Genomic DNA, 25,611 nt, shown 5'->3' with positions numbered 1-25,611 from the left:
AATAAAGAATGAAGAAATAAAGGCCTACAGAAAGCCTGACGGAATAGAAGAGATAGACCATGCCATTCACTGGCAGCTTTATCAATATGGAAGAATCATGGAAAGGCTCTAGGAACATGAGATGTATACAAACAAGCTTTATATATATGTATACACATATATATATTTTAATAAAGGATGTTGCTATTTTGCCCACGCTGGTCTTGAACTCTTGGACTCAAGCTATCCACCTGCCTTAGCCTCCCAAAGTGTTGGACTTACAGGCCTTAGCCACTGTGCCCACCTGGGAAAAGCTCTGCAGGAGCATCCCCTGGGGTGCGTCCCATCCCCCACGCCCGCCCTTCCAGCAGGTCCGGCCACCTGAACCGCCGGCTAGCCGGGTCCCACCTCTAAACCGCCCCCAAGTACGGGCCTGTCCGCGCCCACCCGGGAAGAAACTACAATTTCTGTGTTTGACTGGGTCCTATGTGGCTGAAACTCGAACCCAGGAGCCCCGCCCGGCCCGAGGCTCGGAGCGGAAGTGACGTCAGCGCACAATCGCCATCTTTTCCGGCGCTGGCTCCGCATGGTCAGTGCCATTTCGCCTTTATCGTGGTGGAGTCCACCCTGGCTGTGGTGAGTTCCGCCTGCTTGGGGATCCCGGAGATAGCGGGGGGCGGCAAAGGAACGATTGGGTGCTGTCGCCCAGGAGCCTCTCCGATCTGCCTCGTTTCACTCTCTTCTCCAGGGGCTGTCGGTCCTCCCTGCGCGGCCAGTGGCTAGAGGCCGCAGGCTCAGTGGGTCCCAGTCAGGAGCCAGGTCGGGAAGTGTGTTTGTCCCGACTCCGCGCGTTTTCTGGAGTGGTTTCATCCGCTGTGCTCCCTTCTTCAAAAGCTTGGAAAGCAACCTTTGTGAGTTTCTTTCTTTCTGAAAGTAAAAGGATTTCTGCCGTTCCAGTCAGGTTGGCTCCGGCCCCGCATTTCCGCGCCTCAGGAACCTGGCGTTTCCGGCGTGTTCCTGGTGAACACCTGCAGAAAATTGGTTTCAAGAGGGCTCTGACTTCCATTTCTTTGCTTAAAAATGTCTCGTCTGAGAATCTGGCATTGATGTCCTATTCTTATTTTTGACACATTACTTTCTGATGGAAAAAAAATAGTCGTTTAGGGTGTGCCTATATCTGCATGTAAATATGAACACGTGTAGACTGTGAGCCTTTAGTTTCTTATTTTATTTTCTTGGACTTAATGTTTCTTGTTGTTACCAGCTACAAGCCTTTCTACAAAAGAAAGGCAGGCTGGGCGCGCTGGCTCACGCCTGTAATCCCAGCCATTTGGGAGGTCGAGGCGGGCAGATCACCTGAGGTCAGGAGTTCGAGACCAGCCTGGCCAACATGGTGAAACCCTGTCTCTACTAAAAATACAAAAAATTAGCCAGGCGCGATGGCGGGCGCCTGTAGTCCCAGCTACTTGGGAGGCTGAGGCAGGAGAATGGCGTGAACCCGGGAGGCGGAGCTTGCAGTGAGCCGAGATCGCGCCACTGCACTCCAGCCTGGGCAAAAGAGGGAGACTCCGTCTCACCAAAAAAAAAAAAAAAAGCCAGGCTTGGTGGCAGTCCCCTGTAATCCTAGCTACTTGGGAGGCTGAGGCAGGAGGATTGCTTGAACCTGAGAGGCCGAGGTTGCAGTGAGCCGAGATCTGCCACTGCACTCCAGCCTGGGCGATGAGAGCGAAACTCCGTCTCAAAAAAGAAAGAAAGGCAATAATACACAGCTGTTGTCTTTATCTGAAGTTCCTAGGTCTGTACCCCAGCACAGAGCTTCAAAACAGGGGCCCACAGGAAGAAAGGATGGAGGCTTTTGTTTGTTTTTTTCAGACGGAGTCTTGCTCTTGTCGCCCAGGCTGGAGTGCAGTGGCGCGATCTCAGCTCACTGCAACCTCCGCCTCCTGGGTTCAAGTGATTCTCCTGCCTCAGCCTCCGAGTAGCAGGGACCATGCCCAGCTAATTTTTTTTTTTTTTTTTTTTTTTTTTTTTTTTGTATTTTTAGTGGAGACAGGGTTTCACCATGCTCCCCAGGCTGGTCTCGAACTCCTGACCTTGTAATCCGCCTGACGGCCTCCCAAAGAGCTGGGATTACAGGCGTGAGCCTCCGCTCCTGGCCAGGATGGAGGCTTTATTAAACTGATACTAGAATTATTTATTATTAAAATCAGAATATTATTCTAGTATTAGTGTAATAAAGTAGTATCTATTGAATTTATTAACAGCATGTTTAGACTAAGTGTAGTTTTGACATTTTTTTCCGAAAAATTTGATCCTAGGGAAAACTTGAACATCTAACACACCCAGTCTAGTAGATTTTTTTTTTTTTTGAGACAGAGTCTTGCTCTGCTACCCGGGTCGGGGTGCAGAGGTGCGATCTTGGCTCACTGCAACCTCTGCCTCCCAGGTTCAAGTAATTCTCCTGCCTCCCTAGCATTAGGTGCGTCCATGTGAAGAGACCACCAAACAGGCTTTGTATGAGCAATAAAGCTTTTAATCACCTGGGTGCAGGCAGACTGAGTTCGGAAAAGAAGTCAGCAGAGGGAGATAGGGGTCGGGCAGTTTTATAGGATTTGGGTAGATAGTGGAAAATTACAGTTACAGGAGGTTGTTCTCTTGTGGGCAGGGGCGGGGATCACAAGGTGCTCAGTGGGGAGCTCCTGAGATTCATTGTCCAGGAGAAGGAATGTCACAAGGTCAATTGATCAGTTAGGTTGGGGCAGGAACAAATCACAATGGTGGAATGTCATCAGTTAAGGCAGGAACTAGCTATTTTCGCTTCTTCTTGTTGTTCTTCAGTTGCTTCAGGCCATCTGGATGTATACGTGCAGGTCACAGGGAGTCTGATGGCTTGGCTTTGGCTCAGAGGCCTGACACCTAGTAGCTGGGACACAGGCACATGCCGCCATGCCCAGCTAATTTTTTTTTGTATTTTAGTAGAGACAAGGTTTCACCATGTTGGCCAGGCTGGTCTCGAAATCCTGAGCTCAGGCAGTTCACCTGCTTCGGCCTCCCAAAATACTGGGATTACAGGTGTGAGCCACTGTGCCTGAACACTTACTTTTTAAGCATTGTGCTTGTTTTCTTTCACCTCAGGTAAATACATTTTATGGTGAACAATTTGAGTGTCAATTGAGCATAATTGCACACGTGATACTTGACCTTTAAATACTTGGTAATGCATCGCCTAAAAAAATGGCACTGTCATTCTGCAACCACAATACTAGTATTTCACTTAAATAAAAAATCATAATGTCATCTAATGTCTGCTTTTTATAATAACTAAAATTCTCCGCATTGATTCAACGTATGCTCTTGGATGTTTTTGGGTTTAAGATCCATTCAAGATTTTTACATTGCAATTGTTAATGTTTTCAGTGTCTTTTTACCTAGAACAGTTATTATTGTATATTATATTGACTTTTGGAGAGTCACACTGTGGGATATGAGGATATGATGAGGTTTCTCTTCAAATAATCTCATCAATCTTTTATTCTTTAATTCATAGTACCCCCCCCTTTTTCTCCTTTTTTCTCCTTTTTGCCTTTGTTAGATGCCCAGGCATGCCACAGTACAAAGCGTTATCAGTACCAGCTCACATACCTTTCCTTACTTGGAAAGAGGACTTTCTAGCTCATTACAGACATCCCTTCCCCTTCCTCTCCACTTTTCTTTTACGTGCCCACCCTATCTAAAAAAAATCAAGTGTTTCACCAACCGGGATTTGTTTAGATTGTACGACCTGACCCCGGCCAATAGGGAAAGGGTACAGGGGCAGGACTTGCATCAGGAGTAAAGGCTCTCATGCCCTTTTGTTCAGGTGTGCTCTCATGGCAACTGGTCAAGGAGGCACCCCTCTGCACAGAAGTAAAATTGCTTTGCTAAGAATCCTTTGTTCGAGTGTTCAATTTCCTTAGGATTTTGAGCGTTATTCCTAACACTCATTCTCTTAGAAAGTCATACAATCAGATATTTCTGATTGGATTCTCATGGTGTGTGTAAATATTCCTTTATTTCATGCGATTTCCTACAAACTCGGGGTTTTTGGCCTAAAGGAGAAGCTGACAACCTTTGTTTGATAAGGGCTGACAGTATGTACTTCATGCTTTGGGGACCAGAAAGTCTCAAATTACTCAGATCTGCCTTAGTTACTTCATGTCCCATGATTAGTTGTTCATTCTCTATCGCATGGTAGTGGCAAACCACAACCTGTTTCTCAAAAGAGAAACAGTTAATCTGCACAAGAGGGCATGGATTGACTCTGGAATACCAGAGGCCTCTACTCTACATCTTCTGTTGGTGTATGCCAGAGGCTTCCAATAAATAGGATGCCATTTAACATGGACACGTTGAGTATCATTGGGTCTGCTGGATCAGGTGGACCAAGTGCTTGGGAAGCCTGCAGTGCAGCCTGAAATTGCTCTTGTCTACAGTTGAAACTAGAATTCTTACAGGCAACTGTGTGGGGCGTTAAAGCACATACAAATGTATATGTTGCCTCCAAGATTCAAGAGGTTTACGGGTGGTAGCTCTATTGATAGTTCTATTTTTAGTTTTTTGAGAAACCCCCATACTGAGTTTTTTTTTTTTCTTTTTTGAGTCTTGCTGGATCACCCAGGCTGGAGGGCAATGGCATAATCATGGCTCATTGCTCCTTTTTAGTGGTAGGTGGTATTAGGTGAAGTAACTTGGAGGGACATCTTGCAGGGAATGTCTTTTTGTAGGGAATGTCTTTACATGATCCAGACAAGGGAATATCTATCTTTTTTTTTTTCTTTTTTTCTTTTTGAGACTAGTTTTTCTCTGTCACCCAGGCTGGAGTGCAGTGGCACAAACTGGGCTTACTGCAAACTCTGCCTCCCGAGTTCACGCCATTCTCCTGCCTCAGCCTCCTGAGTAGCTGGGACTACAGGTGCCCGCCAACACGCCCGGCTGATTTTTTGTATTTTTAGTAAAGACGAGGTTTCACCGTGTTAGCCAGGATGGTCTCGATCTCCTGACCTCGTGATCCGCCCGTCTCAGCCTCCCAAAGTGCTGGGATAACAGGTGTGAGCCACCCGCGCCTGGCTGACAAGGGAATATCTTTACCCACAGACATGATGGCCCCAGAATTTCCCACCCCCTATTTGAAAATTCAAAAAAAGTTTTTTGATTCATAATAGACGTACATGTTTTCTGAGTACATGTGATAATTTGATGCATTTATATTATCAAATCAGGGTAAGTAGAATATCTGTCACCTTAAATATTTATCCTTTCTTTATTGCAGGAAAATCAAGTTATTCTCTTAGCTGTTTTGAAATGTACAATAGATGAGTGTTAAATGTAGTCACCCTACTGATCTATTGAACACTAGTTCTTATTTCTTCTAACTGTGTATTTTACCCATGAATCAACCTCTCTTTTTTTTCCTAGAGACGGAGTCTCACTGTTGCCCAGGCTGGAATGCAGTGGCAAGATCTCGGCTCACTGTAACCTCCGCCTCCTGGGTTCAAGTGATTCTCCTGCCTGGGACTACAGGCGCACGCCACAATTCCCAGCTAATGTTTGTATTTTCAGTAGAGATGGAGTTTCGCCATGTTGGCCAGGCTGGTCTCGAACTCCTGACCTCAAGTGATTCACCTGCCTTGGGCTCCTAAAGAGCTGGGATTACAGGCATGAGCCACTGTGACTGACAGGTTTTATGTGTGCATATGTGTGCAGACAGGTCTTCCTGTGTTGTCCAGGCTGGCTCAAACTTCTGGGCTCAAGTGATCCTCCCACCACAGCCTCAAGTTTTGGGATTACAGGCATGAGCCACTACACCTGAGTATTGTTCTCTATAGTGGCTGTACTAATTTACATTCCCATCAACTGCATACAAGGATTATCTTTTCACCACATCCTCATCAGTATTTGTTATTCCCTGTCTATAAAAGCCACTCTATGAGGTGAGATGACATCTCATTGTGGTAATGTGTGATTTGTATTTCTTTGATGTTTAGCCATGTTGAGCATTTTTTCCGTATACCTGTTGGCCATTTGTATGTCGTTTTTTGAGAAACAACTATTCTGACCTTTTGCCAATTTTTTGATCGGATTTTTTTTTTTTGCTATCAAGTTGAGTTCCTTATATATTTTGATTACTAATCTTTGTCAGGTGGATAGTTTGTAAATATTTTTTTCCCATACTCTAGATTGTCTCTTCAGTTTGTTGATTGTTTTGCTGTGGAGAAGTTTTTAGTTTGATGTAATCTCATATGTTTATTTTTGCTCCTGTTGCCTGTGCTGTTGAGGTCTTACCCAAGAAATCTTTACCCAGACCAATGTCCTGGATTGTTTCCCCAGTTTCTTCCTCTAGTAGCTTTATAGTTTCAGGTGTTAGATGTCTTTAATCTGTTTTGATTTTGTTTATGCTGAGAGATGGCATCTAGTTCATTCTGCATATCGTTATTCAGTTTTCCCAGCAGCACTTATTGAAGACTGCTATTTTCCCATTGTATGCTTTTGGTGCCTTTGTTGAAAATGAACTGTCTATAAATGTGTAGATTTATATTTAGGTTCTCTGTTCTCTTCCATAGATCTATGTGTTTGTTTTTATGTCAGTACCATGCTGATTTGGCTATGGTAGCTTTGTAGAATATTTTGATATCAGACAGTTTGATGCTTCCAGCTTTTCCTTTCCTTCTTTTTTTTTTTTTTTTGAGACTAAGTCTTGCTCTGTCTCCCAGGCTGGAGTGCAGTGGTGCGATCTCGGCTCACTGCAATCTCTGTCTCCCAGGTTCAAGGAATTCTCCTGCCTCAGCCTCCCTAGTAGCTGGGACTACAGGCACGCACCACCATGTCTGGCTAATTTTTTGAGGTGGAGTCTCATTCTGTCACTCAGGCTGGAATGCAGTGGTGTGATCTGGGCTCACTGCAAGTTCCGACTCACTGCAAGTTCCACCTCTTGGGTTCACACCATTCTCCTGCCTCAGCCTTCTGAGTAGCTGGGACTACAGGCACCCACCACTGGGACTACAGGCACCACGCCAGGCTAATTTTTTTTTTTTGTATTTTTTTTTTTAGTAGAGATGGGATTTCACCATGTTAGCCGGGATGGTCTTGATCTCCTGACCTCGTGGTCTGCCCACCTTGGCCTCCCAGAGTGCTGGGATTACAGGCGTGAGCCACCACGCCCGGCCCACAGCTGGCTAATTTTTGTATTTTTAGTAGAGACGGGGTTTCATCATGTTGGCCAGGCTGGTCTTGAACTCCTGACCTAATGATCCACCTGCCTCGGCCTCCCAAAGTGCTGGGATTACAGGTGTGAGCCACTGCACCTGGCCACTCCAGTTTCGTTTTTTTTGGTCAGTATTTCTTTGGCTGTTTGAGGTCTTTTGTGATTGCATATACATTTTAGGATTTTTTTTCTCTTTTTGTGACGAATTTCATTGGTATTTTGAGAAGGGTTGCCCTGAATTGTAAATTGCTTTGGGTAGTATTGTCATTTTAACAATATTCTAATCCATGAGCATGGAATATCTTCCCATTTTTTTCTGTATCCTCTACAGTTTGTTTCATCAGTGTTTTATAGTTTTCCTTGCATAGCTCCTTCACATTTTTGGTTACTTTTTTTTTTATTTTTCTTTATTTTTCTTTTTTGAGACGGAGTCTTGCTCTGTTGCCCAGGCTGAAGTGCAATGGCTCAGTCTTGGCTCACGGCAACCTCCGCCTCCCGGGTTCAAGTGATTCTGCTGCCTCAGCCTCCTGAGTAGCAGGGACTACAGGCGCACATGCCTCCACGCCCAGCTAACTTTTGTGTGTTTTTTTAGTAGAGACAGGATTTCACCATATTGGCCAGGCTGGTCTCAAACTCCTAACTTAAGGTGATCCACCCGCCTCAGCCTCCCAAAGTGCTGGAATTATGGGCGTGAGCCACTGCACCCAGCCTGGCCTGTAGTTTTGTTGCTGTTGTGCTCTTCTCTGCTTTTGATATGAGAATAATGCTCACTTTGTAGACCAAGTTTGGAAATATTCTCTTCTCTTCAATTTTTTTTGAGGAATTCGAGTTGTATTATTCTTTCAGTTTTTGGTAGGATTTAGCAGTGAAGCCATCAGTTTCTGGGCTTTTCTTTGATGGGATTCATTTTGTTACGGCTTCAATCTTGTTATTGGTGTGTTGAGGTTTTCTGTTTGTTCATGGTTCAATCATGGTAGGTTGTATGCGCCCAATAATTTGTCCATTTCTTCCAGGCTTATCAATTTGTTGGCATATAGTTTTTTGTAATAGTTTCTAATGATTGGTTGTATTTCTGTGGTTTCTTTTCTGTTTTCTTTTTTCATTTTTTATTTTATTTGGGTCCTTTTTTCCCCTTAGTCTAGCCAAAGGTTGGTTGATTTTGTTTATCTTTTCAAGTAATCAACTTTATGTTTTATTAATATTCTGTATTGTTTTTTATTCTCAATTTTGTTTATTTTGGCTGTGGTCTTTATCCTTTTGATTTAATTGTGAGTCTGATTTGTTTTTGCTTTTCTAGTATCTTAAGGGTATCATTCGGTTATTTTAAATCTTTCTACTTTTTGTATGTACGTGTTTATTGCTGTAAAATACTCCCTTAGTACTGCTTTTATCCCATAGATTTTGGTATGTTGTAGTTTCACTTTAATTTGTTTCAAGAAATATTTTAATTTCCAAATTTCTGTGTGCTTTTGTACCATGGATTTTGATATGTCAACGTACCAAAACAATGTTCTGTTGTGTAATTTTTTTTTTTTTTTTTGAAGAGACAGGGTCTCCTTATGTTGCCCAGGGTGGTCTCAAAGTCCTGGGTGCAAGCAGTCTCCCCATGTTGGCCTCCCAAAGTGCCGGGATTATAGGCATGAGCCACCACTTTGAGCCTGTGAATCAAGGTTCCTCTTGTTAGTGATTTCTAGTTTTATTCCCTTGTGGTCAGAAAAGATGATATGATTTCTACATTTTTGAATTTGTTGTGACTTTTTTTTGTGGCCTAAGATATGGCCTGTTCTGGAGAATATTCCATATGCTGAGGAAAGGAATGTATCTTCTGTAGCAGTTGGATAAAATGTCCTGTGTTACGCCTTTTTGGTTTAGTGTATTGCTTAACTTCTTCTGTGTTTCTTTGTTGATTTTCTAGCTGGATGATCTGTCCATTACCGAGAGTGGGGTGTTGAAATCCCCTACTATTACTGCACTGCAGTGTGTATCTCCCTTTAGATTTATTAATGTTTGCTTTATATACTTAGGTGCTCCAGTGTTGGGTGCATAAATATTGACAGTTGTTATATCCTCCTGCTGAATTGACCCCTTTATCATTATATAGTGACCTTCTTTTTTTTTATTTTTGAGACAGAGTCTTGCTCTGTTGCCCAGGCTGGAGTGCAGTGGTGTGATCTCAGCTCACTGCAACCTCTATCTCCCAGGTTTAAGCAATTCTCCTGCCTCAGCCTCGTGAGTAGCTGGTATTACAGGCACACACCACCACACCCAGCTAATTTTTGTATTTTTAGTAGAGATGGAGTTTTGCCATGTTGGCCAGGCTGGTCTTGAACTTCTGACCTCGTGATCTGCCCATCTCAGCCTTCCCAGAGTGCTGGGATTACAGGTGTGAGCCACTACTCCCAGCTATAGAGACCTTCTTTATCTCTTTTTGTTTTTGTTTTTTTGAAACGAAATCTTGCTCTGTTGCCCAGGCTGGAGTACAGTGGCACAATATCGGCTAACTGCAACCTCCGCTTCCTGGGTTCAAGTGATTCTCCTGCCTCAGCCTCCAGTGTAGCTGGGACTACAGGCATGTGCCACCATACCAGGCTAATTTTTTTTTAATTTTTAGTAGAGACTGGGTTTCACCATGTTGACCACTCTGGTCTCTTAACTCGTGATGTCAGGTGATCCGCCTGCCTCAGCCTCCCGAAGTGTTGTGATTTCAGGCATGAGACATTGTGCTGACCTGAATACGGTATTCTTAGATATCAATTTTTTTCTTCCAGCACTTTGAAAATTTCATCCCATAGCTAAGCAAGGTGGCCCATGCCTGTAATTCCAGCACTTTGTGAGGCTGAGCCTGGTGGATTGCTTGAGCTCAGGACTTTGAGACCAGCCTGGGCAACTTGGTTGTAAAAAGTAAAGTAGAGATTTTTCTTTAAAGACTTTTTTTTCCATCTAATGAGGAATAAATAACTTCTTTTTAGAAGCAAAACTTATTCAAAGACCTGTGTTAACATTCTTAAATATCTGCTAGCTGTAATAAAGAAATCAATGTACTTTATGTTCTTGGCTCCCACAATTTAGCCTAAATATTTGCCCTGGCATGCTTATACTAGTCCAAGCAAGCATTAGGTCATAGCCTGTTCCTCTTCCTTATTTGAAGATGTTTTTGCCTTTCTCAGCATTCCACAAGTTACTTCCTCCTTCCTTTCTTCTCCTCTGCCTTTACGCCTTTTAAAAAGTTCTAAGCCAATCAAAACAAGTACAAAATGTGAGGTTCCATTCCAGCCAGTGGAAACTGGACACAGCAGTAGGGTGGATGCATCAGGTTATAAATGACCCTGTCTCCTTTGTTCGGTGTACACTCATGGCAAATCTGCTGGGGAGTGTACCCTTTCTGCAGAAAGTGTAAAAATGGCTTTGCTAGGGCCGGGCGTGGTGGCTTGTGCCTGTAATCCTAGTACTTTGGGAGGCCATGGTGGGCAGATCACGGGATCAGGAGATTGAGACCATCCTGACTAACACGATGAAAACCTGTCTCTACTAAAAAAAAAAAAAAAAAATACAAAAAATGAGCCGGGCATGGTGGAATGTGCCTGTAATCCCAGGTACTAGGGAGGCTGAGGCAGGAGAATCGCTTGAACCTGGGAGGCGGAGGTTGCAGTGAGCCGAGATCGCGCCATTGCACTGCAGCCTGGGCGACAGAATGAGACTCTGTCTCAAAAAAATGTATAAATAAATTAAAATGGCCTTGCTAAAGAAATAAAATTTATGTTCAAGTGCTATTTCTTTACGGCACCGGGAAACAAGCATTTCAAACATGGTGAAGCCCCGTCTCTACAAAAAAAAAAAAAAGAAAGAAAAATTAGCCAGGCGTTGTGGTGCACATTTGTAGTAACAGTTACTTGGGAGGCTGATGTGAGAGTATGGCTTGATCCTGGGAGATAAAGGCTGCATTGAGCCATGATTGTGCCACGGTACTCCAGCCTGGGCAACGGAGTGAGACCGTCTCACAAAAAAAGAAAGAAAATGTCATCCTACTCCCTTCTGGCCTGTGTGGTTTCCCTTGAGAAATCCTGTTGCCAGACCAGCTGGAGTCCTTCATATGTTATTTGCTTCTTTTCTCTTAATGCTTTTAAGGTCCTGTCTTTGTCCTTGACCTTTGAGAGTCTGAAGATTGTATGCTTTGTAGTAGTCTTATTTGGATTGAATCTGTTTGGTGTCATCTTCCCTTCCTGTACCTGGATATTTATATTTTTCTCAATTTTTGGAATCTTGTTATTTCCTTAATAAAGCTTTCAAAGCTTACCCCTTGCACTTGCTGCATTCCCTCTTGAACACCAGTGATTCCTAGGTTTGGTCTTTCAAGGTAATTTTCTGCATCTTGCCGACAATCTTAGTTCCTTTTCATTCTTCTCTTCTGGCTATATTTTCAAATAGTTTTTCTTCAAGCTCAGTGAATCTTTCCTCTGATCCATCTTGCTGTTGAGAGCCTCTACCATGAACTTTTGAGTTGAGTATTTCTCAGTTGTAAGATTTCTCTTTTTTGTTGTTGTTAATATATTCTAAAGTTTTTTCTGATACATTTCTGAGTTGCTCTTCTGTGTTATTTTGGAGATCACTGAATTTCCTTAAAACTGATATTTTGAATTCTTAGGGAGCTCACATATTGTCATTTCATTAGGTTCAGTCACTGATACTATTTTCGTCCATTTTAGGAGGTCGTGGTTCCCCATTTGCTGTTGTTTCTTGTGGATGTACATCTGTGTCTGTGCATTGAAGGATTAGTTATTTATTACAGTCTTTGTCTGGCTTGTGGTTTTTATTGGGTATGTTTTCTTTTTATCTTTGTTGTTGTTGTTGTTGTTGTTGTTTTGAGACAAGGTCTCTCTCTGTCACCCAGGTTGGAGTGCAGTGGTGTGACCATGGCTTACTGCAGCCTCTACCTCCCAGGCTGAAGCAATCCTCCCACCTCAGCCTCCTGAGTAGGTGAGGTGCACGCCACCACACCTGGCTACTTTTTGTACTTTTTAGTAGAGATGGGTTTTCATCTTGTTGCTGGTCTTGAACTCGAGCTTAAGCGATCTGCCTGTCTCAGCCTCCGAAAGTGATTTTCTTTCTTTAAAATTTCCCTAGGTCACTGCCTCGTTTTCAGCACTAGATGGAATCTTAAATCCACGTTTGCCTTTGCTATAGCAAACTATCAAGAATACTGCCCATTCAGAATGAGGGAGTCCTAAAGGGCATATTCCAGCACTGTGGGAAGGCTGGCTGTGTGTTCATGCCCAGGTGACCTGTGTAGCGTACCCCTATAGTATGGTGCTCCTGAACAGCCACTCTGACTTGGCTTCTCCTTTGGCCAAGTTATAAAACAGAGTTTCCAGGGCTGGGATGGTAGTCCTGCCTCCCCTCTTTGTCCCTGGATGTCCTCAGGGATGTTTCTCCCTTCAGGCATTTGTAATGCTTCCTGTGGGTTGAGACAGGGAGGGACTGATCTTTTACCAGGGAACCCAGGATGGTGGAGAAGGTGGTTGTCCACATTGATCTCAGTTTTTTCCAGTGTAGAAACTGTGAATTGGTAGAAATTTTCCACATTCTTGGAAATTTGATTCTCTTAACGTCTCCCTTGGAGTTTTTTCACTTCTTTGTAGCCCCAGAAACTGCCTAATTTTTATATTTTAGATCAGGGATATTGCTGGTGATAATTTTCACAATATGCATTTGGTTTTAGTTTTCTGTCAGGGGATTGAAACCAGCTTGCTTCTGTACTACCATTTTGGAACCGTAAATGCTGCATGCTTCTAATAAAGTTGTCTAAGGTATTTTCAGGCAGGGCACAATGGTTCATGCCTGTAATCCTAACACTGGGAGGCTGACGTGGGAGGATTGCTTGAGACCAGGTGTTTGAGACTAGCCTGGGCAACGTAGTGAAACCTCACGTCTATAGTAAAAAGAAAAAGAAAAACAATTAGCCAGGCATGGTAGTATGTGCCTATAGTCCCACATACTCGGGAGGCTGAGGCAGGAGGATTGCTTGAGCCCAGGAGTTTGAAGTTTGACGTTGTAGTGAGCTATGATCATGCCACTCTAATCCAGCCTGGGTGACAGAGTAAGACCCTGTCTCTAATTTTTAAAAATGTGTTTTCTACTTCCTATTCATTGGATATGATCAGTATAATGGTGTCAACATAGTGTACTAGTGTGTTTCATGGAATGTCATTTTCTCTGGGGATTAAGTTACGACAGAGACCTGGAGAACTGACACATTCTAGGGGCAATGTTATGAAGATACATTGTTGGTCCTGCCAGGTGAAAGGTAACCGAGTCTTGTTTTTTTCAAATTGGTATGGAGAAAAGACATTAGCTATGTCAATGCCTGCATACCAAGTGACAGAAATTATGTTGATTTATCTAGTAAAGGCATTACATTTTGAAAAATGGCGGTAATTGGAGTGATCACCTAAGTTCATGATTTATGAATGATTTCAGTGTGGTAATTGAGTGACAGGTTATGATTCTCCACTGGGATAAATCCAGTTTTTGGCTACTATAGTTTAGACTTTTTACATAGATGGAGCAGTATTCAAGTACAGAGATTGGCACACTATGGCCCATGGGCCATATCTGTCTCTCCATGTGTTTTTTGTATATAAAGTTTAATCAGAACACAACCGTGTTCATTTGTTTACATTTTCTATGGTGTTTTCCATGCTACAACAGCAGAGTTGAGTAGCTGCAACAGAGACCATGTGGTCCATAATGCCTAACATATATTTTGTGGCTCTTTAGAGTAGGCTTTGTTAACTGCTTATCTATTTCATTTCTAGGGACAGCACGATCAGTTAGCCACCACCACAGATCTCTGTAGGTCAGGGCATTCTGATTACTGGTACATTTCCGCTGTCCTTGATAGTTGATTTTCTCACCTTGTGTTTGGTGATTAAATACTACCTTCTTGATTTCTGCTATTCTGGGTCCCCTTCATCTCGATTGAAAGCAGGGAACTCGGCTGGGTGCGGTGGCTCACGCCTGTAATCCCAGCACTTTGGGAGGCTGAGGCGGGCAGATCACCTGAGGCCAGGAGTTCTAGACCATCCTGGCCAATATGGTTAAACCCCGTCTGTACTAAAAATACCCCCCGCTCCCCCACAAAAAATTAGCCAAGTGTGGTGGCAGGTGCCTGTAATCCCAGCTACTTGGGAGGCTCAGGCAGGAGAATCGCTTGAACCCAGGAGGCGGAGGTTGCAGTGAGCCTAGACTGCGTCATTGCACTCCATCCTGGGCAACAAGAGCAAAACTCCATCTCAAAAACAAACAAACAAACAAAAAAACCCAGGGAACTCATCTCAGTGATGGTATTCTTTGCAGTCATACCTGTCCTATGAAGGAGAATACCAACAGAGCTTTTCAAGGATTATGATACTCCTCCCACTACTCTCTTAATAACCTTTGTGAAGAGAGTGTCTTCTGCTCTGTCAACAAAGGGCGGGGGAGTGGGCTATACAGATGACACATAGTAAATCCAGTGCAACACTCCTGTCTCTCTAGGATTCCCTCCTTCACATTATGCCAGGGAAGCTCTGGCATATGAGCCTCATTAATTATAACAATTTCAGCCCTGAGAACATAAGAAATAACTTTATTTCAGGGGTGTCCTAAAGAAGCTCTCTGATTCTTTTGTTTTTGGATGGAATCTTGCTCTGTTGCCCAGCCTGGAGTGCAGTGGCATGATCTCGGCTCACTGCAGCCTCTGCTTCCTAAGTAAAAGCGATTCTCCTGCCTCAGCCTCCTGAGTGGTTGGGACTACAGGCACGTGCCACCACGCCCTGCTAATTTTTGTATTGCTTGAACTAGGGTGGGTGGCAGCAGAGGTTGTAGTGAGCGAAGATTGTGCCACTACACTCCAGCCTGGGGGACAGAGCAAAAATCTCTCAAAAAGAAAAAAAAGAGAGAGAGAGAGAGATGTAATACTAACCATGATATAAGAAAAGCTACAAAAGACACAATATTCGAGCTTTTGACGATATTGTAAAAAAAAAAAAAAAAAGATCTCGGCCAGGCGTGGTGGCTCACACCTGCAATCCCAGCACTTTGGGAGGCTGAGGTGGGCGGATCACCTGAGGTCGGGAGTTCAAGACAAGCCTGGCCAATGTGGTGAAACCCTGTCTCTATAAAAATACAAAAAAATTAGCCAGACCTGATGGTGGGTGCCTGTAACCCCAGCTGCTCACGAGGCTGAGGCAGGAGAATCACTTGAACCTGGGAGGTGGAGGTTGCAGTGAGTTGAGACAGTGCCATTGCACTCCAGCCTGGGTGACAGAGTGAGACTCTGTCTCAGAAAAAAAAAAAACAAAACCAGAAAACAAAATAATGATCTCTCTTTGCACTTGGATTATTTCCTATTTGAATACACGTTTTAATGGTTTATATATATATATTTTTTTAAGACAGGGTCTCACTTTGTCACCTAGGTTGGAGTACAGTAGTGCAATCATGACTCACTGCAGCCTCAGCCTCCCCAGGCTCAGGTGATTCTCCCACCTCAGCCTCCCAAAGTTCTGGGATTACAGGCATGAGCCACTGCGCCCAGTCTTTAATGGTTTTTAAATGTGTATTTAAGTCTGAATAGTGGGTATTTGGTCAGAGATAACCAATCTCCTCAGGGCACAAAAGGATGAGATATATGAAATTTGAGCTCTTTTAAAATAGTTTCACTACTCTCTTTAGGAATATAGTTAATTTTTTCTTGGTTACGTTTGTCATTTCCTTCATAAGCCTCTTCCATTGATGTATCTTTCCCTCTGTACAGGACCTATTCAAACTCAGTCTGTCTCTTGACTGGAGGAGGAGAAGGAAAAGTTGAGCACATTGCCAACCGGAGTTCCCCAAGGTGAGTATGAAGAACACTCCTGGTCAATGAGAAGTTCAGTATGTTTGGAAGCATAATGAAGATATATTTAAAAGATGTACTTTGTCACAGAACATGGGGCCATTGGACTTGGAAGTTTTAGGGTAACTTCAACTTTCCATATTCCTCTCTTTTTCATCTAACCCAGACTTTCATGTGATTTTGCAAATGAGTGCTCTTTTATCTTTTTGTTCATGACTTTAATGTGTGCTCTTTATCCAGATCATTTCTATTTTCCTTCCCTAATACTATTTCTGTTCATTATCTCATTTAATTTCTATAGAATAAATTGTTTAAAAAATTACTAAATTGCTGGGCATGGTGGCTTATGCCTGTAATCCCAGCACTTTGGGAGGCTGAGGCGGGTGGATCTTTTGAGGTCAGGAGTTGAGACCAGCCTGGCCAACATGGAGAAACCCCATCTCTACTAAAAATACAAAAATTAGCCGGGCCTGGTTGTGGGCACCTGTAATCCAAGCTACTCGGAGGCTGAGGCAGGAGAATCGCTTGAACCCAGGAGGTGGAGGTTGTAGTGAGCCGAGATCATGCCACTGCACTCCAGCACTCCAGTCTGGGTGACAGAGCGAGACTGTCTCAAAAAAAAAAAAAAATTACTAAGTTTAGACCCCAAGTCCTTATGATTGCCAAATGTTCGTCATGGATAAACTGTTCAAATCTATGTCTGTTTAATTTTTTTGAGTGTGCTGAATATGACAAATAAAAATGAGCTTTATAATTCTGACTTATTTAACCTACTGTTTTGTTCTCAGACCCTATTTTTTTTTCTTTTTTTCTGTTTTACTTCAGAATGGCAAGTTAAAACCAAAGTGTCAGCACCTCAACAACATTTTTTTTTGGCTTAACAAAACATCAAACGGCATACAAATGGTAAGATTAAGATTTCTTATTTACCACACTCAAAAAAGATTGGGATTCAATTATAAAAAATCAGCAAAAATGAGAGATATTTGAGAGAGGTAACATTTACTCAAGCAGGAGGAATGTCTCTAGAGCAAGGGTCCCCACTGGTACTGTTTCTGTTAGTGTTAGGAACTGGGCTGCACAGCAGGAGGTAAGTGGCAGATGAACGAAACTTCATCTGTATGTATAGCCATTCCCCATCGCTTGTATTACTGCTTGTCATATACTCCGCCTGTCAGTAGCAGCATTCGATTCTCATAGAAGCACAAATCTTACTGTGAACCACCCATGCGAGGGTTCTAGATTGTGTGCTCCTTATGAGACTGATGATCTGTCACTGTCTCCCATCACCTAGATGGGACTGTCTAGTTGCAGGAAAACAAGCTCAGGCCTCCTGCTGATCCTATTTTATGGTGAGTTGTATAATTATTTCATTATATATTACAATGTAATAATAATAGAAATAAAGTCACAGTAAATGTAATGTTGTTGAATCATGCTGAAACCATCCCTATCCCACCCCTATTCCACCCATTTGTGGAAAAATTGTCATCTACGAAATCAGTCTCTGGTAGCAAAAAGGTTGGGGACCTCTGCTCTAGAGGGATACTCTAAATGTAATGCATTTGGGGATACCTTAATCCTATCTTAAAACTTGGTGCTTCAGCATTCTCACAAGTACAAATTATCACATATGTAGCTAGATTATAAAAACAATTTCATGAAAATATACAGGAATTATTTCAAGGTTCTTAGAGCAAATGGCACAGGGTTCTTGCCAGTAGGTTTTCTTCATTCAACTTGTAAGAAAGACATGGGGCAGCAACTGTATGCATGTAATGAAAATGGCAAAAATTATAATCATAATAAACTGTCTGATTTCAGATGGGTAAAATCTATTGATAAATCTGAAAAATCCTTTAATCATCATTCATCCCTTTATTAACAGGCAGAAATCCACAATGGAGGGGAACTCTGTGACTTTATGGAAAATGGAGAAATCTTCAGTGAACACTCATGCCTTAATGCACACATGGGAACTGAAAATACAGGGGACACTTATGACTGTGATGAGTATGGAGAAAACTTTCCCATGTTACACAACAGTGCCCCTACTGGAGAGACACTTTCTGTGTTGAATCAGTGCAGAAAAGCCTTCAGCCTGCCACCAAATGTTCACCAGAGAACGTGGATAGGAGACAAATCCTTTGAATACAGTGACTGTGAGGAAGCCTTTGTTGATCAGTCACATCTTCAGGCAAATAGGATAACTCACAATGGAGAAACACTCTATGAACAGAAGCAATGTGGGAGAGCTTTTACTTACTCCACAAGCCATGCTGTGTCTGTTAAAATGCATACTGTAGAAAAACCCTACGAATGTAAGGAATGTGGAAAATTCTTTAGATATTCTTCATATCTTAATAGTCACATGCGAACCCATACTGGGGAGAAACCCTATGAATGTAAGGAATGTGGGAAATGCTTCACTGTTTCTTCACACCTAGTTGAACATGTAAGAATTCATACTGGAGAGAAACCTTATCAATGTAAGGAATGTGGAAGAGCCTTCGCTGGGCGCTCAGGCCTTACTAAACATGTACGAATACACACTGGAGAGAAGCCCTATGAATGTAACGAATGTGGGAAAGCCTACAATAGGTTTTATCTACTAACTGAACATTTTAAAACTCACACAGAGGAGAAGCCCTTTGAATGTAAGGTATGTGGAAAATCCTTCAGAAGCTCTTCATGCCTTAAGAATCACTTTAGAATTCACACTGGAATAAAACCCTATAAATGTAAGGAGTGTGGGAAAGCATTCACCGTTTCCTCAAGCTTACATAATCATGTAAAAATCCATACTGGAGAGAAGCCCTATGAATGTAAGGACTGTGGGAAAGCCTTTGCTACATCTTCACAACTCATTGAACATATAAGAACTCACACTGGAGAGAAACCGTATATATGTAAGGAATGTGGGAAAACCTTCCGTGCTTCTTCACATCTACAGAAACATGTTAGAATTCACACTGGAGAGAAACCCTATATATGTAACGAATGTGGGAAAGCCTACAATAGATTTTATTTACTTACTAAACATTTAAAAACACACTGAAGAAAAACTCTGAATGTAAGGAATGTGGAAATCTTTTAGGAATTTCTCATACCATAATTACCACATTTGAATTCACACTGAAGAGAAATTTTATTGGTACAAAGAATGTGAGGAGGCCTTCAGTTATCCCCATTCACTTCGAAGACATGAAAGAACTCATACTCTATGTGTCCCCTATAAATTTTAGGAATGTTAGGGAGCCAGTGGAATCTTTTTTTTATTATTTTATTTTATTTTATTTTATTTTATTTGAGACAGAGTTTTGCTGTTGTCATCACCCAGGCTGGAGTGCAATGGCATGATCCCAGCTCACTGCAACCTTTGTCTCCTGGGTTCAGGCGATTCTGCCTCAGCCTTCAAGTAGCTTGGATTACAGGTGCTGTCAACCACACCCAGCTAATTTTTGTATTTTTAGTAGAGATGGGGTTTCACCATGTTGGCCAGGCTGGTCTCAAGCTCCTGACCTCAGCTGATCCACCCGCCTTGGCCTCCCAAAGTGCTGGGATTATAGGAGTGAGCCACTGCTCCTGGCCTTTTTTTTTTTTTTTTTTTTTTTTTAAGTCGTTGTTAATACACATTCTTCTTTTCTCAAGGGATTGGATTGTGGTCACAATCCAACATTTGAGAACTCACCATGGGGCCATACAATGTAGAAAACACAGAAAGCCCTCATTATTTCCTTAGGCCTTTCGAAGTATATAAGATGTTGCAATGGAGAAGAGAAACCCTATTGATACAAGATACAGGCATGCCCTGTAGATATTGTGAGTTTTGTTCCAGACTACCGCTATAAAGCGAATATCACAATAACATGAATCATACAAATGTTTTGGTTTCCCAGTGCATATAAGTTAGGTTTACATCATATGGTAGTCTCTTGTGTGCAGTTGTGTTATGTCTAAGTAAAGTACCTTAGTTTAAAATACTTTATTGCCAAAAAGTGCTAATGATCATGTGAGACTTTGGTGAGTTGTAATCTTTTTGCTTGTGGTAGGTCTTGCCTCAGTGTTGATGGCTGTTGATCAGGGTGGCTGTGGCAGTTTCTTAAAATAAGACAGCAGTGAAGATTGCTGCATTGATTGACTCTTCATTACGTGAAAAACTTCTCTTTAGCATTCGATGCTGTTTGATAACATTTTACGCATAGTGGAACTTCTTTTAGAATTGGACTTAATCCTCTCAGACTTCGCCACTGCTTGATCAACTAAGTTGATGTAATATTCTAAGTCTGTTGTCTTTTCAACAATGTTCACAGCATCTTCAGGAGTAGATTTCATTTCAGGAAACCACTTTCTTTGCTTATCTATACAAAGCAGCCTCTCATCTGTTCAAGTTTTTTCACGAGATTGAAACAATTCTGTCACATCTTCAGGCTCCACTTCTAATTCTAGTTCTCTTTTTTCCATCACATCCACAGTTACTTTTTCCACTGAAGACTTGAACCCCTCAGAGTCACCTATGAAGGTTGGAATCAACTTCTTCCAAACTCTGGTTAATGTTGGTTTTTATATTTTTAATTAAAAAAATTTTTTTTAGAGACAAGATCTCGCTGTGTTGTTCATGCTGGAGTACAAGTGGGTATTCACCAGCACGATGAGAGCACACTGTAGCCTTGAACTCCTGGCCTCAAGTGATCCTCCTTCCTATGCCTCCTGAGTAGCCAAGACTCCAGGCACACACCACCACACCTGCCTTAATGTTGATATTTTGACCTCCTTCCATGAATCATAAATGTTGTTAATGGCATCTAGAATGGAGAATCCTTTCTGCAAGGTCTGCAACTTAATTTATCCAGATCCCTCAGAAGAAGCATTATTAGTGGCAGCTATAGCCTTATGAAATGTATTTCTTAAATAATAAGACTTGAAAGTCAGAATTATTCCAGAATCCATGGGCTGCAGTTAGCAGACATGAAAACGCCAATCTTGTTTATACCTCCATAAGAGCTCTTGCTTAGTAGGTTCATTATCAGTGGTAATATTTTGAAAGGAATCTCTGAACAGTATGTTTTACAGTGGGCTTAAAATATTCAGTAAACCATGCTGTAAATAGATGTAAATAGATACCATAGGAAGAGTAGATGTAGCATAATTCTTAACTGGCCCTTGGATTTTTGGAATGGTAATTGAATATTAGCATTCATTTAAAGTCACCAACTGCATTGGCCTCTAACAAGAAAGCCAGCCCAGGCTGGGAAAAGTGGCTTACACCTGTAATTCCAGTGCTTTGGGAGGCTGAGGTTGGAGGATCACTTGAGGTCAAGAGTTCAAGACCAGCCAGCACAACAGAGCGTGACGCTGTCTCTACAAAGTAAAGAGTCAGCCCGTCCTTTGAATCTTTGAAGTCAGATATTAGCTTACCTAGAGCTATGAAAGTCCTAAATGGCATCTCCTGAAGTAAGGCTGTTTTGTCTCTGTTAAAACTCTAGTAGAGCTACCTCTGCCATTTATCTAGATATTCTGGAAATGCTTGCTGCAGATTCCACATCAGCAATTGCTACTTCACTTTGTACTTTTATGTTATGGAAATGACTTGTTAAACCTCACGAACTGATCTTTGCCAGCTTCCAGCATTTCTTCTGCAGCTAACTCACCTCTCAACCTTCATAGAATTAGAGTTAGGGCCTTGCTCTGGATTAGGTTTTGGCTTAAGGGAATGTTGTGGCTGGTCTGATCTTCTATCCAGACCACTAAAACTTATTCAGTGTTAGTGGTGAGGCTGTTTTCCTTTCTTATTATGTGTGTGTGCACTGGAGTAGCACTTTTAGTTTCCTTCAAGAACTTTACATTCACAACTTGGCTAACTGGCACAAGAGGCCTAGATTTTGGCCTATCCCAGTTTTTTTTTTTTTTTTTTTTTTTTTTTGAGACATGGTCTCCCTTTTGCCCAGGCTGGAGTGTAGTACAGTTATAGCCCATTGCAGCCTCAAACTTACGGGTTCCAGTGATCTTCCTGTCTCCTGAGTAGCTAAGACTGCAGGTGTGCACCACCATGGCCAGCTAATTTTTTTTTTTTTTTTTTTTTTAAAGAGGCAGGACTTTACTGTTTACCCGGCTGATCTTGAACTTAAAACCTCAAGTGATGCTCCCCTATCTGCCTCCCAACACTCTGGGATTACAGGTGTGAGCCACTGCACCTGGCTCTTATCTTGGCTTTTGACATGACTTTCTCACTGAGGTTAATCATTTCCAGCTTTTGATCTAAAGTGAGAAATGTGCAACTCCTTCTTTCACTTGAACAGTTAGAGGCCATTGTGGGGTAATGAATTGGCCTAATTTCAATATTGTTGTGCCTCAGGGAATTAGGAGGCCTGGGAAGAGGAGGAGAGAGGGGAGAGTGGCCAGTTGGTGGAGCAGTGAGAACATAGCATTTGTTAAGTTTGCTATCTTCAAAGGTTGTGGTTTGTGGTACCCCAAAACAATTAAAATAGGAACATCAAAGATCACAGAGCAGCCGGGCACGGTGGCTCACACCTGTAATCCCAGCACCTTGAGAGGCTGAGGTGAGTGAATCATGAGATCAAGAGTTCGAGACCAGCCTGGCCACCATGGTGAAACCCCGTCTCTACTAAAAATACAAAAAATTAGCCAGGCATGGTGGCAGGCACCTATAGTCCCAGCTATTCAGGAGGCTGAGGCAGGAGAATCACTTGAATCCAGGAGGTGGAGGTTAGAGTGAGCTGAGATCACACCACTGCACTCCAGCCCAGGTGACAGAGTGAGATTCCTTCTCAAAAAAAAAAAAAAAAAAAAAATCACATAGCACCACAGTAAGTATAATAATAAGGAAAATGTTTGAAATATTGTCAGAATTGTCAGGATGTAAGAGACAAAGTAAGCACATGCTGTTGGAAAAAATGGTGTTATAGATTTATTCGACATGACATTGCCACAGGACTTCTACTTGTGAAAAATATCTGTAAAGTGAAATGAAGCAAAGTGAAGTAACATGAGGTATGTCTGTAGCTGTTGCTGTAGTGGTTTCCAAATGGTGGTTTTCTTTTCCTTTTTTTTTTTTTTCTTTTTGGTCTGCATTGGGGTCTTGCTCTGTTGCCTAGGGTGTGGAGTGCGGTGGCATGATCATGGCTCACTATAGCCTTGACCTCCTGGGCTCAAGCGATCCTCCCACCTGAGTCTCCTGAGTACCTGGGACCACAGGCACATGCTAACGCACCCAGTTAATTTTTTTATTCGTAGAGCCGAGGTCTCACTATGTTGCCCAGACTGGTCTCAAGCTCTTGGGCTCAAGCAGTCCTCCTGCCTCAGCCTCCCAAAGTGCCAGGATTATAGGTGTGAGCCACCACACCCAGTCCAAAAAGTGATTTTCTAATTCCATAGTTTCTTCTACATTTCTTAACTGGAATTTTGTAAGGAAGAGTTATCCTTATTCATTTATTTACCCATTTACTTGTAGGAGCATGTATCATAAATTCTTAATCTATGGGGTGTAGTTAGCTACTGTAAATTTGATGCACATATTTTTCCAGATTCAGTAAGTAGGATCCCTATCAAGCTATCTTCTGAATCTTTAAAAATGTATTCTCCTTATTTCATGGGTATATAATTATTTTCTGGGCAACAGTTTGTTCATGGTACATTTGTCTCCAGCCCTAGACTCAGAAAAATGTAATTTATTTTAATGGAGAATACTATTTAGAAGCTGCAGTCTCTGTGTAGGGAGGTGTTCCTAGGTAATAGTGCCCTGGCTTTTAGGTCCTCTCTATGGAGGATATGGCAAAGACATACAAAATTATATATACGTATCCACACATTAATAACTCTATTTCTATATTAAAAACATGACCACAAGCCAACACTTTTAATTCCACTGCAGCACTGCTGGGTTATTTCTTGCTTTCCAAATTCCCTTGTCTGTAGCTATCTTTCATCACTTGCAAAAATAGCACGTGCTCAATCCTAGATTAAAATATAAGCTACTCTCAGAATTGATAACTCATACCACTCTTTTTAAAAATCAACTAACCAGAATTCAGTTTTTATTCACAGTTCTTATCTTTAGCTCAGGGCGTAATATAAAAGCACTAGGTTTAAAACTTACTTGGTCAGCAGCAATCCACTTCTAGGTACATGTCCAAAGGAACTGAAGAAAGCATCTCAATGTGTGAATGCCTACCTGTGTTCATTGCAGCATTATTCAGAAGAGCCAAGAGGTGGAAGCAAAGTAAATGTCCATTGACAGATGAATTGGTAAACAAAATGCATTATATACATACAATGCAATATCATTTAGCCTTAAAAACAAAATTCTGCCATATGCTACAACATGGATGTACCTTGAGGACGTTATGCTAAGTGAAATCAGTTCCGAAAGGACAAATACACCCATTTCCACTTATATGGGGTATCTAACGTCAAACTCAGAAGAACAAAGTACTGCGGTATTTGCCACAAGCTGGTGGAGGAGAAAATGAGTTGTTCAATGGGTATTGAGTGTCAGCCACGCAAGATGGAAAAGCTTTTTGAGATTTGTTGTATAAAAATATGCCTATAGTTAACAATACTCTTCGGTACACACAAAGTATGTGAAAGGGTAAATTTTATGTGTTTTTATCACAATAAAAATTGTAATAAAAGAAGTTACTTGGGTCAATTTTGTGCTTTCCCCCCCCCCATTGTTGAATTTTTATCCATTTGATACAAAGTTCATTTCAGTAATTCCTGTTAATTTTCCATTTTGTGTCACACCGTTATCCTTGTCGATTTATTTTTAAATTAGATATATAAAACAGGCCAGGCACGGTGGCTTATGCCTGTAATCCCAGTACTTTGGGAGGCTGAGGTGGGCGGATCACCTGAGACTGGGAGTTGGAGACCAGCCCGACCAACATGGTGAAACCCTGTCTCTATCGTAAATACAAAAATTAGCCAGGCGGCTGGGTGCCGTGGCTCATGCCTGTTATCCCAGCACTTTGGGAGGCCGAGGCAGGCAGATCACAAGGTCAGGAGTTCAAGACCAGCCTGGCCAATATGGTGAAACCCCGTCTCTACTAAAAATACAAAAATTAGCTGGGTGTGGTGGCAGGCGCCTATAGTCCCAGCTACTCAGGAGGATGAGGCAAGAGAATCACTTGAACCCGGGAGGCGGAGGTTGCAGTGAGCCGAGATCGTGCCACTGCACTCCAGCGTGGGTGACAGAGTGAGACTGTCTCAAAAAAAAATAAAAGGCTGGGCGTGGTGGCTCATGCCTAGGTGGGCAGATCATGAGGTCAGGAGTTCAAGATCAGCCTGGCCAACACAGGGAAACCCCGTGTCCACTAAAAATAGAAAAATTAGCCGGGCGTGGTGGTGGGTGCCTGTAGTTCCAGTTACTGGGGAGGCTGATGCAGGAGAATTGCTTGAACCCCAGAGGCAGAGGTTGCAGTGAGTCAAGATTGCACCACTGCCCTCCAGCCTAAGTGACAGAGCGTGACTGTCTCAAAGAAAAAAAATAGGCGACATG

At 42.3% G+C, this 25,611-nt stretch overlaps 1 protein-coding gene across 4 annotated transcripts; it reads left to right on the top strand.

Moving 5' to 3' along the window:
• Positions 1–524: 524 nt before the first annotated feature.
• ZNF121 (zinc finger protein 121) lies at positions 525–24,748 on the top strand. Of its 4 annotated transcripts, XM_024351138.3 has the most exons (5): positions 536–615; positions 728–890; positions 16,014–16,094; positions 16,920–17,000; positions 17,983–19,641. In XM_024351138.3, exons 4-5 carry the CDS (start codon positions 16,998–17,000, stop codon positions 19,150–19,152), a joined length of 1,173 nt encoding a protein of 390 aa, XP_024206906.1. In that variant the 5' UTR covers positions 536–615; positions 728–890; positions 16,014–16,094; positions 16,920–16,997; the 3' UTR covers positions 19,153–19,641. The 4 variants fall into 4 exon arrangements, with proteins under 4 accessions (XP_001161005.1, XP_009432878.4, XP_063657189.1 ...); XM_001161005.5 differs by lacking the exon at positions 728–890 and having other exon boundaries at positions 525–615; positions 17,983–24,748; XM_009434603.5 differs by lacking the exon at positions 728–890 and having other exon boundaries at positions 525–615; positions 16,014–16,216; positions 17,983–19,780.
• The last annotated feature ends 863 nt before the right edge of the window (positions 24,749–25,611 follow it).

Source organism: Pan troglodytes, chromosome 20, assembly GCF_028858775.2.
Source record: "Pan troglodytes isolate AG18354 chromosome 20, NHGRI_mPanTro3-v2.0_pri, whole genome shotgun sequence".
NCBI lineage: Eukaryota > Metazoa > Chordata > Mammalia > Primates > Hominidae > Pan > Pan troglodytes.
The sequence above is the reverse complement of the archived record's forward strand: the minus strand, read 5'-3'. Positions and strand labels throughout refer to the sequence as shown.